At 45.1% G+C, this 13,018-nt stretch overlaps 2 protein-coding genes across 9 annotated transcripts in view; both read right to left on the bottom strand.

Annotated features, from left to right (window-relative positions):
- Positions 1-408: 408 nt before the first annotated feature.
- On the bottom strand, positions 409-3,635 carry Tmem35b (transmembrane protein 35B). The gene is made up of 3 exons (XM_028861628.2): positions 3,481-3,635; positions 1,915-2,095; positions 409-892 (listed from the first exon to the last, which is right to left on the bottom strand). The coding sequence occupies exons 1-3, from the start codon at positions 3,583-3,585 to the stop codon at positions 714-716; spliced, it is 465 nt and encodes a 154-aa protein (XP_028717461.1). The 5' UTR covers positions 3,586-3,635; the 3' UTR covers positions 409-713.
- Positions 3,636-5,602: 1,967 nt separating this feature from the next.
- The window catches only part of Zmym6 (zinc finger MYM-type containing 6), a 47,267-nt gene continuing 39,851 nt past the window's right edge, over positions 5,603-13,018 (bottom strand). For all 8 annotated transcript variants that reach the window (XM_028861619.2, XM_028861617.2, XM_037202938.1 and 5 more), the window contains 2 exons: positions 10,553-10,697; positions 5,603-7,607 (listed from right to left, as the gene is read on the bottom strand). In XM_028861619.2, coding sequence (XP_028717452.1) covers positions 5,779-7,607; positions 10,553-10,697 — 1,974 coding nt within the window. In that variant the 3' untranslated portion in view covers positions 5,603-5,778. The remainder of the gene's footprint in view (positions 7,608-10,552; positions 10,698-13,018) is intronic.

The following is a 13,018-nucleotide window of genomic DNA, read 5'->3' as shown; positions in this document are numbered from 1 at the left end:
TGTACCATGTGTATGTCTGGTGCTCCAGGATGCCAGAAGATGATGTCATGTGGGTGCTGGAAACTGAACCCTGGTCCCTTTGCAAAAGCAGCAAGTGCTCTTACCACCTTGGCCACCTTTTCATCCCCAGTTACAGGCACTCCTAGAATAGAGTACTTAAAGCCACTAACATCGATAAAAGTAAAAGGGAATGTTAAAGAACATTGGATCTTTTTTTCTTCTGTTCAGATAAGATTACTCTGTATAGCCTTGGCTGTCCTGGAACTCACTATGGAGACCAGGCGGGCCTCAAACTCACAGAGATCCACCTGCCTCTGGCCCCTGAGTACTGGGATTAGCATGTGCTACCACTGCCTGGCAGAACACTGGATCTTAACAGCAGACAATAAAACAGGCTATACTGTCTCATTTTCATTAAAAAAATTAATCTGTATACAATCATAAAAAAGTCAACAGGTAGAGTTACACCAAATGAAATGATTATTTATGTATGGGGAATTAGAATTTGGGTTGGTTTTGGTTTCTTTTCTGCTTATTTCCTGTTTTCACGTGACATGAACAATGCTAATACCCCACTCAAAACAGGGCAACATGGTTATGAGGGGAGACTGGGACCTAGACAAGGTACCTCTTTTACACTGAATGACTGTGGGCCTAACAAAGTGGTAGACACTGTTGTGCGACTGTTCCTGCTGTGGTAAATGCATGAAGACTCAGTCCCCAGACTTCCAGACTGCACCAGGAATCTTCTTGCTACGGCGGCGTCTGACCACCCTCTTAGTTCGAGCTAAGAACTGGCAGGTATCCAGCAGCAGCAGCAGCCCCAAACAGACAACAGCTGGGATGTAGGTCCTCAGCGACTCTTTCAGAACCACCAAATTGAAGATGGCCCCTAGAACAGAAAGAACGAACATCCAGAAGATCCAACAACTCAGGAGTTCCAGTCTAGGCCGACCCATTCCAGCTCGGCCCTCCCACTAAACACCCCTCACACCTCTTCCAGGAAGCAAAGAATTAGAAGCCCCAAGAAATACATAGGCCCCAGAAGAGGGGAGAGTCAAGGTGGGAAGATAGGGATATGGAAACTAGCTTTCCCCCAACTCTTTCTTAATAATAATAATCCTACTGGCTCGGGGGCTTGAGGTGGAAGTGTGGTAGTGATCTGAAAGTGTGGATAACTTTAGAAATGGCAAGAATGTTTTAGTGGCAGCACAAGAGTGTCTAGCCTCTGACACAGCAGCAGTCGTCCTGCCGGGACAGTTACTTCTACTGGCAAACTTCTGCGAGAGTGCGTCCTAGAGAAACTGTCTGCCTCCTTGGTCAGGGGACTCCAGCTTTCCTGCCGGCTGCTCCCACATCTGTAAGGGCAGAGGTTCTCAACCTGTGGGTCATGACTCTATTTGGGGGTTGAATGACACTTTTACAGGGGTCACCTAAGACCATGGGAAAACACGGATGTTTACATTACGATTCATAACGGTAGCCAAATTAGAGTTATGAAGTAGCAATGAAAATAACTTTATGGTTGGGGGGTCACCACAGCATGAGGAACTGAATTAAAGGGTCACAGCGTCAGGAAGGTTGAGAACCCATGCTCCAGACACATATACTTAGGTGGTAGTTGCTGCTCCACTCCCTCCAGGAAGTGAGCATGTAGAAGGAGGAGTAGGAGCTCTTGAGGTTACACTACGGACTCACACTATGCGGCCACAGAAATGATGGGGAAAGCATGCTACTGTGTTACAATGGCCAGGATATGGTCCATGACATTTCAAAAACACCTGGTCTCAATATTATGGAAGCTATGCTCAGGCAGGAAGTGTTCCTGGTCCCAGAGGAAAAAAAAGAAAGCAGCAGTAAGGAAGGATGGCTAACTCTTTCTGTCATCCCCAGGAGACCCAGGTACCCCCTTACCCATCATGAGCAGGATCAAGAACTGGTTACTGATCACTTGGAGCGAAGGCGGACCCACGACCAGCAGCGACCCGGCCAGCACTTCCAGCCAGCCCACAGCTGTTTGGTAGTTTCTAGGATCTGGCTGGTAGCCGACCAACTTCAATGGAAACACCTCAGCAAACTGCTCGAACAAGGCTCTCTACGAGTGGCAGGGAATGCCTGTCAGCTGTGTTCCTCCGAGTGCAGTGCCTGGAGGCACCACAGAGACCACCTCTGCCTGTCCTCAGCTCCCCTAACAAAGCCACAGGCCAGATCCAGGTTAAGGTAAGCCTGGTGAGGAGGAGGCCGCCCTATGACCTTTGGAATCAGGAGCAGATACTCCACAAGCGAAAAGGGTCACAGGGGTAGAGATGGCTTTCTCTCCTCACCAGACCTCTCCATAGATGACAGCCCAGCCTCAAATCCCTGGAAAGGGAACAGGGGTAGGGCCTGGGAAAGGCCACAGATCCTTTGTGCCAGGCCTAGTTCCTCTTCACGCGGAACATTTAGAGATGGGATGGAAAGGCTCCTTAAAGAATGGTTTCCACTTTCTCCTGTGCAGGTCCTGATCCCACTGTGGCACACACAAGCAACAGCTGAGGGGGTCTAAAGCAATCCACGGTACCCAGACCTTCCCCTGGGCCAGCTCCACCCTCGGGACTGCTTCCTATGGTCCACCAGCAGCTCTTTCTCCTACTCTGCACTCCAGTGGGCCTTCTGACACAATGTTCTCATCCACAAAGCTGCTCCAGAACCCAACTGGTTTTTAAACAAATCACGTTTTAAATTTACAGTTTTGTGTCGGGCTACATTTGACAGCCATCTTGGAGTACATGTGGCCCAAGGGCCACCGATGGGACACACTTGCAGAGTTTAAGCTGTCTGGCTCTTACCGTATCTGCCCCCAAAAACCCACCACCTCAGGTTGGGGCGGGGAGGAGTATGCAAGCTTGGGAGGAGGTAACAGGAGTCTTCCGCAGAGCCTGGCAGTACTGGTGGACTTTCTCATGAAAAGGAACCACAGTCAGGTGACTTCCAGGACTCCATCCCCGATTTCCCGGGTCACCGTGGAGTCTTGGTTCGGTTAGTCTACTCACCTTTCGGCAAATTACATTTCACCTTCACAGCTAGCTTCCAAGCTTACGAAAGATTTCTAAAGTGGTGCAAGCCGTTAATCCTAGCACTTGGGAGGCAGAGGCATGTGGACCTCTGCAAGTTCGAGGCCAGCCTGGTCTATATTGTGGGTTCCCTGCCTCATTAGCCTCCCCTAAACTGGAACACTGAGTGATGAGTGTAGGATGGGGAGGGGTGCTCAGTCACCTTCCCACTTCATCCTCCTGGACCCCCGGGTCCCATCATTTCTCCAGCTCTAACTCGGCCTGAGGACAGCATGCTGGGCCAAAAGTCTAAGTCCCGCCTCCTCCCACCTGGAGAAGGTGCGGAGAACTCGAGGGAAGGCCTAGGCGCCCTCGCGCCCGGAGGCAAGCAGCCCGCGGGAACCGAGCACTCCCGTCCTTCCCCGCGCGCCCCTGCCGCACCGCTCACCATCTGTTGTGACACGGGGGCCGAGACCTGCAAGAGCTTAGCGGCCCCGGTGAGCGCGAAGAAGACGCCGAGCAGGAGACGCAGGGCGCCGAGTACGAGCGCCATGGCAGCGTATGTCTCCTTCCCCGCCCTCCGGCCCGGAAGACCGCAGTCGCCCTGCCCCGCCCACCCTGTAGGCGTCCAACTTCCAGACCCGCCCACTGCCCCGCCCCGCCCACTGCCCCCACCTCGACTAGTCGACTTGAGGCCTCCCCTCTGTAAGGCCGAGCTGGCGGGCCGGTCGTGGCCACGTGACCCGGCCTTAGGGCCCACCCGTGCGGAAGGACTCTGACACCACCCAACCTCTGGGTTTGCTTCTGTTGAAGGCAGTTGCACACTGACCTTCAGAAAGTGACTTGTACATCTGTGAACCATACAATTAATGCGCAATAACGCAGTGAACAGTAACTACAAGTTTTTCTTGTCCACCTATGCCTAAAATATCTGCCCTTCTCATCGCTAAACTGAAATAAAAATGTGAAAGATGTTTAAAGATTCACTTACTTGCCTGGATCAGCAAACAAAGGGCCAAATTTGGCCAATTGTTGAGTATTTTAACAACACCAAAAAGGAAAATATTAATAATAATCTAAATAATAATAATAATCTAAAAATGATTCAACAATGTTCAAGGAATTTTCACAATAGCTGGAAATTATATAAAAATAACATATTGATCAACAGTACGTTTGTATACCATCTGTGACTGAGCCACAGAATACTTACTGACCTTTTATGAAAGTCGGCTACAGCCAAGAGTGATGGAACACACCTGTAATCCCAACGCTGGTGAGAATGAGGCCTGGAGCTCAATGGCAAGAACTAGGAGTCTGGCGTTGGTGACGGCCAGCCTTTAATCCCAGCACCCAGGAGGCAGCGGCAGGTGGATCTTTTGTGGGTTCAAGGCCAGCCTGGTCTACAGGCTCCAAAGCTACATAGTGAAACGTTGTCTCAAAAAAATAAAACAAAACAAACAAAAAAGGAACCAGGCCAGAGACTACATTGCAAAGCCCAGTCTCCAATAATAATTAAAAAAAAAAAAATTAAAAAAAATCCCAAGCCCTGGCCTAGAAGAAGCCCCCAAATTATGGCTTCAGACACCCCTGCTGCTTCTCCTTCCGGCTGGGAACCTGCTTGGCTCTGCTTTCCATCTATACATAGCTTTCTGAGGGCTGCTGACCTGGCTAAAACTTCTCACACGTTTGTCTAAACGCAAACTCCACAGTGAAGCTGTGCCATGATGCTGGGATGTGGCCTTCGGCACCTGCACACTTAGTCGTAAAGGAGAGCACTGGTGGCTGCCCTAACTTAACTCTGTTTTGTCCCTCTTTAGCTCTGTTTGACCATTTTTTAACTGAGTCACTTTCTCCTGGAATTACCTTGAATTCTGGGAAAGGCAGAACTGACCCATAAAACACAATGTACAGTGAAGGACCAAAACTAGCCCCAAGCAACAGGGAGCCCGGCAGGGCAGGTCACACTTCAAATGAGGGCAACTGCCATTATGGGGAGGCTGTACCCTGGAGCAGTCATCTCACAGAGACCAGACTGCTCCCCCAAAGTGAGGGCAGTGGGAACTTCTCCAGTAAGATTACTAGCCTCACCAAGAAGACCCTGTCAGGCACACCCCAACCCTCCACTGTTTCCTTTTTCTATGATAGCTCACAAGTCCACATTAGCCCCTTCAAGACTAAGGTGGGAGCCGGGAATTGTGTTGAACACATTTAATCTCAGCACTGGGGGGTGGGGGTGGGTGGACAGAGGCAGTGGGATCTCTGAGTTCGAGGCTAGCCTGGTCTACATAATGAGTTCCAGGACAACCAGGGCTATGTAGAGAGACGCTGTCTCAAAGCACGTAACAAAACCAAGTGCTGAGGTAGGATCCCTGAATCATAACCCGTTCTTCTCAACCTAGTTCCGCCGACCCAATCTTTCTCTGCCCTTCACCATTGCTTACCTCTAACTTATGTACCGGGACAAGTGGGTTGGCCTGGTCTCTTGGGGAACTCCCTAAACAAGACGTTTCCTCTGAAACTCCAACAGCAATCTCCAATATAAAGGCTAAATTTTCTCCCTTGTGTTATTAAAATTACACATAATTATATTTAAGTTCCATAATTCTTAAATCCCTCTACAACAAAGGAAAAATATTAAAACATTTAATCACTGAAAATACAAATACATTAGCAAATGTATTTTAGGATACTTATACAAAATTTAACACAAAATTAAAGACTCTGACAATAAGCAATATGGATACTACTCTTTCTCCTTTACTAACTTTTCTATCCTTGGAATTAATGATGTGACTGCAAGTCTCAGGGCAGGACCAAAACCCAGCAGGTTCCTTTGTTTCGATGCAGACAAGGCGGAAAAGGTGGCATCACACAAACAGACGGAGGAAAAGGGCAACAGGAGTTTCACTGCCTTTTCATGGAGTTCCGGGTGACTCGTCTTTGCGCTCACCCAAAACTGAGTTACAGACATTGATCTGTAGGCTGACTGTAAGCTCGTATCTGAAGACAATGCTGCTAGTTGTTCTTCTTCAGAGTCGGTGAGGTTGTTATTCTGGTGACTGGCAAAGGGATCAATGAGCCACAGATTTCCCGAACGCAAGTCCTCTTCTGGTGGGTAACAGTCATGGAAAATCTGACAAAGTCCTTCTAGGTGCTCAACAATAACGCTAGTGATGCTTCTCACACTTACATCTGATGAGTCTAAGAACTCAGAAAATAAAGGGAACATATCATAATCATTCTCTTGTGTGCGCTTCAACCATGTTTTTAGCTTCTTCTTAAATATATCGACTTTATTATACAAATTGAAAAGAGTAGCCATGGTCCCTTGGAGACCAGAATTTAATTTATTTATAAGTGAAAACATATCTGCTAAATAGGCTAGCTTTGCAACCCATTCCTTGTCATGGAAATACCTGGCTAAATCTGAGTGCTTTTGATTTAAAAGTATTTCAATTTCATGTCTCAGTTCAAATAATCTTGTTAAAATTCTCCCTCTCGACAGCCAATGAACTTCAGCATTAAGTGGTAAATTCACATGCTCCGATCCTGTCTCTTCACACAAAACTGTCAACATTTGTGAATCTGAGGCACTGTTCTTTACAAAGCTTAAAATCTGTGCTGACTGCAAAAGAATTTCATGTAAGCATGGAGATAGTTTTTCAGCTGCTAAGTGCTCACGGTGAATAAAACAATGTGTGAATGCCACTGTACTCTTGGCAATTTCTTGAATTTTTGACTTTAAACGAGACCATCTACCAGTCATGCTTGTGGCCCCATCAGTACAGAGACCAACACAATGGTTCCAATTCAGAGATCTACTATCAATATATTTATTTATTAGTTCAAACACTTCAAGGTCTGTGCCCGGAGAGGACATCTCCGTACAAAACAGTAACTCTTCCTTCACATCACCACAGTCGTAGTCGATGAAGCGGATACAGCACAGGAGAAGGGTGACATCTGAGGCCTCTGGTGACTCGTCTATCTGAAGGGCAAACCACTTGGAGTCTCTGACCTTCTGAACCAGCTGGTCTTCAATGTCTTCAGACAGTCTGTTGATCCTGCACCCAATTGTATTAGCAGAGAGAGGGATGCTTTTCATTTTCTCCCCAGCACTTGAACCCAAAACTTCTGAACACATTTCTACTAAATACGGTTTAATTAATTCTTCAGCAATTGAGAACGGCTTCTTCCTGGCAGCAATTTGGAAAGCAATTAAATAAGAAGCTTTCACAAGTGACTCTTCAACTAGTAAACACTTTTTCAAAGAACTGTTTGGACATCCCATTTCAAGTGATTTTTCCTCAAAAAAGTCTATTGGCTTGTTCTCTAACTCAGAATGCTTTGCCTTCAAATGGTTAGAGAGACTTACTGGCATCACACTTTCTCTAGGTAAGATCTCTCCACAAATGACACACTGTGCTCTTGGTGAACTTTCCTTTGATCCAGAACAGATAATAAAACCAAATTTTATATATTCTGCATCATAAGTCTGGAAAAGGCCCATTCGTTTTTTCTTTGCAGGTGGAGAATCAGGTTCTTCATTGTTTCCATTTGGCAGAGGTAAATCTGAAGGAAATATTTGAATCATTGATGATATAAACGTGTACAATGATATGAACAACTGTATTATGAAAAACTGGACAAAGATCCATTAACATGATTCATTAACATTAACTTGACTCAATGCTGCCTATAAATTTTGAAAAGAACATTTAGGGGCTAGAGAACAGCTCAGTGGTGTGTATGGCACATACATATTACCTGGGATGTATGACACCCTGGATCCAATCCTTAGCACCAATACAAACCAATATGCCGCATATAAAATCTAAAGGCCAGCCAGGCGGTGGTGGGACACGCCTTTAATCCCAGCACTCGGAAGGCAGAGCCAGGCAGATCTCTGTGAGTTCAAGGCCAGCCTGGACTACCAAGTGAGTCCCAGGAAAGGTGCAAAGCTACACAGAGAAACCCTGTCTCTAAAAACAAAAAACAAACAAACAAACAAATCTAAAGGCTAATTGATTGTGCTATGTACACTAGCATCTATGTCCTTTGTTGGGGGTGGGGGTGTTGAGACAGTTTCTCTGTGCAGGCTTGGCTGTCCTGGAATTTGCTCTGTAGACCAGGTAGGCCTTGAACTCACAGAGATCCGCCTGCCTCTGCCTCCTGAGTGCTAGGATTAAAGGCATGTGCTACCACCACCTGGCTCTTTTAAGAATCTTAATGTAGGGGTCAGTGAGAAGGCTCAGCAAGCAAAGATACTTGCCACCAAACTTGACAAGGTGGACGGATGTAACAGATTCCACCAAATTGTTCTCTGACACCACATAATCACTGTGACATGTTCCCATGTGTGTGTACACAAGCACACAAAAAATAAAATAAAAAAGAATCCCAATGTATGGCTAGGAATGGTAGCACACTCCTATAATGCAGCACTTAGGAGCTGGAGGCAGGAGAATCAGGAGCTTAAGGTCATCCTCAGCTACATGTCCGGTCTGAGGTCTGTCTGTGATACCACATGAGACACCCATCTCAACAACAAACGAACAAACACAGTAAGGGAGGGGAGAGACGGACAAAGAAGAAAGAATCTCAGTGTATATTTACATTTTTATCAATGTAAAATGTTTTCAATACAATGTCAAGTGATAAAGCAATTTACAACGGTATATAGAAAGTGGTCCAATACTTAATTGAGAAATTTAAAAAAATTTAAATACTCATATACCAGATGTCCACAGATCACAGGTCCTTTACTACTTTTTATATGTGAAGGTGTACAGAAGTTCATGTCCACAAGTAAGAGTATCATTTTAAACAGAATATAAAATAATCAAATTCCCTAAAGAATTCCCTTTGACTCCTACCAAAGGAAAGGCACCCAATGTAAAATATCCATGATTACTTTTACCAGAGTAAGCTTTATCTATTTACTTAGAGACAGGCTTTTGGTATGCAGCCCAAGCTGGTCTTGAATTCAAGATTTCCTGCCTCAGTCTCCCAAATGGCTGGGACTACAGCTCACCACGACACCCAGCTCGACTAGGCATTTTACATAGAGGTTAGTGAAGGGACGCTGGCCAGCTTGAGTGTGGCGAGCATGGCTCTGGCAGGCTTTCTTCTTCTCCCCCATTCCCTCTGCCTTGCTAAAATCCTTTAGATTACATTTCTAAAGCTGGCCACCATGGTCCATTCCCTTATTTGGCCACTTCCTCCGGAGTCTAACTACCAAGGTCCAGCTATCAAAGTATTGAGTCCAGCAATCAAAAGCCCCCTTTGGCTCACCTAATTAACATGCCCAATCAAAATTAAACAGCTCATCCTAACACAGACTTTCCTATTTTCCCTCTATAAACTGCCATTTACCTATGGGCCACGTCAAGTCTCCTCTCTATTCAGAGGCGGCACTTTGTCCTCTCTGGGGACAAATACTCCTTCCCCCTCTCCCTTGTTCATTTTCCCTTCTCCCTCATTTCTATCTCCTTTACCACATCCTATCCCATTCTAATACAGGCCTCCCCTTCTTCTCTTAAAAATTATGCATGTAAGGTCATTTGCTGCTGGTTTTCTACCAGAGTCAGAAAGCAGACACTTAAAACTTTTCTTCCCTGCTTGATAAAAGATCTCTCTGTGAAAACAGGTATCTGGGTGTGGTTTGTGCCTATTCCGGGGTCTGTGATGAAGCCCTGATGTTCAGAAGTCCCCTTCAGTTAGTCTATAAAATAGTTATTATTAAAAATGAAAGAGCTGGGCAGTGGTGGCACACGCCTTTAATCTTAGCACTTGGGAGGCAGAGGCAGTCGGATCTCTGTGAGTTCGAGGCCAGCCTGGTCTACAGAGTGAGTTCCAGGAAAGGCAAAAAGCTACAGTACAGAGAAACTCTGTCTCAAAAAACAAAAAAAAAGAAAGGAAGGAAGGAAGGAGGGAGGGAGGGAGGGAGGGAGGGAGGGAGGGAGAGAGAGAGAGAGAGACTGGAATTATAGCTGTGATAAAAAGCAAATCTCTGAATTCAACACATCAGCAACACACACACACACACACACACACACACACCCCTTTGGGCGGAGCTGGCTACTAAAATCATTGAAAACATAAGGAGTATGGGAGTAAAGCACTACTATTGACTGGAGCAATGTTCTTACACTTTTCCATGTAGGAGTTCCCACAATTTTCTATCACCGACACCTCAGAACTATTATCTGTTCTCTCAATAACTGACAATTAAATAATTAAATGCAGAGTTTAAAAAAGAAAGAAAAAAGAACTAAGGCTTATTCAGAATTCTTTTAAGCAAATATGTATGTCAGTAATTATAATGGCTTATCTGTACATTTGAAAGAGCAATGCACACATGTGAAATGTTTAACTCTACACACAATACTTTGTGTGCATATGGATGTGAAGTATGTACCATTTCACACTCAAGAATTACTTACTGTCTTTACCTTTTTATAAAAAAAAAAAACAAATCAGAAAACAAACCTTATACAAGGTGCCAGGACACTTACCCGTCTGGCATGCAACATGGTGGGTATGAGGTCTGCAAGAGGTGGCCTTGGTCTGGGTTGCTGGCCTGCACAATATGCCTTTGTTCTTCTGAAGCGTGGGAGGCTGCAAAGACTGGAGTCTCTCAGCAGCTGCCAGTGTACTTCCCTAGTTAGAAACAAATCCACAGGCCAGAGTGTTTTTAGCAACTTTCCAACAACCATACTGCTACCAGATAAAAAGCAGGGTTATCCTATGGAAGAACAGTTACAAACAGCAGTCTGAGGGAGAAAATAACAAAACCACTGTGATGGTTTGAAAGAAAATGGCCCCCATAGGGAGTGGCACTATTAGGTGTGGCTTTGTTGGAGTAGGTGTGGCCTTGTTAGAGGAAGTGTGTCACTGTAGAGGCAGGCTTATATATGCTCAAGCCAGGCCCAGTGAGACAGACCACTTCCTGTTGCCTGCAAGTAAAGATGCAGGAATCTCAGATTCATCTCCAGCACCATATCTGCCTGCACACCACGTCTGCCTGCACACCACCATGTCAATGCATGAAGATAATGGACTAAACCTCTGAAACCATCAAGATGTGGATTCTCAGCTGTTCCTAATGTCACACTTTTGCTCTATCATCATGAATTCTTGCCCTCTGAAACTGTAACCCCAAATTAGATACTTTCTTTTATAAGTTGTCTTGGCCATGGTGTGTTGTAGAATATTATTTTAAGGTGTGTTACTTTTGTTTATGCTGCATTTGTTTAACTCTGTGAAGCTGTGTTACTGTGCCTGTCTAAAACACCTGATGGTCTAATAAAGAACTGAACAGCCAATAGCAAGTCAGGAGAAAGGATAGGCAGGGCTGGCAGGCAGAGAAAATATATAGGAGAAATCTGAGAGGAGAGATTGAGGAGTGAGAGAACGAGGAGGACGTCAGGGGCCAGCCACCCAACTACACAGCCAGCCACAGAGTAAGATTTACAGAAGTTAGAGAATGGGAAAAGCCCAGAGGCAAAAGATAGACGGGACAATTTAAGATAAGGAAAGCTGGCAAGAAACAAGCCAAGCTAAGGCCAGGCATTTATAAGTAAGAATAAGCTTCTGTATGTGATCTATTTGGGAGCTGGGTAGTGGGCCCTAAAAGAGCCAAGAAACAACAACAACAACGGTGTTTTGTCACAGCAATTGAAAAGTAACTAAGATAACCACTAACTCCTAATTCTCCTAATCAGCATTGATTCCATTTATTGTTTTTTTTTAAATAATATTCTGGAAGATGGATATGTCTAGCATGGGTAAGGCCCTTGGTTCCATTGCTAGTCACACATATGCGTACACACACACACACACACACACACACACACACACACACACACAAATTATTCTGCCTAAAATATGAGCAAAATAGCCAAATAAAGAACAAACAGTTGCTGATATGGTTAATTATTAAAAAAAAAAAAATGGATCCAATTGTAGACTCCACAAAATATATAATCTCTATTGATTAAAGATCTCAACTGGGCCAGGTGGTGGCAGAAGCCTTTAATCCCAAGCACTCAGAAGGCAGAGGTAGACAGATCTCTTGAGTCTGAGACCAGCCTGATCTACAGAGTGAGATCCAAGACAGCCAAATCTACACAGTGAAACCCTGTCTCCAAAAAAAAAAAAAAAAAAGAGCCTGGAGAATTTCAAATGACCAGAGCAGAAAGGAAATTTTCGTAAACATTTACTAAATGTTTACCATAAGCCAAGCACTGTCTTAAGTCCTGGGGATACAACAGAAAAAAACAAACAAAAATCCTGATCAGAGAAGGAGACATAAAAACCAAACAAGAAGCCAGGTAGTGGCACAGCCTTTAATCCCAGCACTTGAGAGGCAGAGCCCAGGTGGATCTCTGAGTTAGAGGCCAGCCTGGTCTACAGAGTGAATGAATTCCAGGACAGCCAGGGATATACAGAGAAACCCTGTCTTGAAAACAAAAACAAACAACAACAACAAAAACCAAGTAAAATAATCATATAACAAACTTAGAAATCTAAATAGTGAAAAGAGCTGTTGAGGAAAAGGCATGGTTAGGAATTGGAGAGTGACTGCTTGGAGAAAGGGTAATGTGGGAGGAGCAACATCTGATTTTCTGAATTATTCAAAAGAGCAAGCCTGGTTGGATGAAATGGCTCAGCTATTAAGGCTCTTCCATCCAGCCTGACTACTTGAGTTCAATCCCCAGTTTGACCCCTGGGATCTCTATGGTACAAGGAAAGAACAGACTCCACACCACACCACACCACACCACACCACACCACACCACACCACACCACACCCCAGAGTTGTCCTCTGACTCACACATACTGCATTTAAGTGAAAAATTAAAGGGAAATAAGTGTGCACATGGCTGACTGCCCTCTACCCAGACTCAACTCTGAAAATAACCACTGCTCCCAGCTTCTGATAGATCAGTAGCATCTGACTACAAATGGCAGCATATGGC

This window comes from Peromyscus leucopus, chromosome 2 (genome assembly GCF_004664715.2).
Source record: "Peromyscus leucopus breed LL Stock chromosome 2, UCI_PerLeu_2.1, whole genome shotgun sequence".
In the NCBI taxonomy this organism is placed as follows: Eukaryota; Metazoa; Chordata; class Mammalia; order Rodentia; family Cricetidae; genus Peromyscus; species Peromyscus leucopus.
Note: the sequence above shows the minus strand (reverse complement) of the source record. Positions and strands in the feature narration are given on the sequence as shown.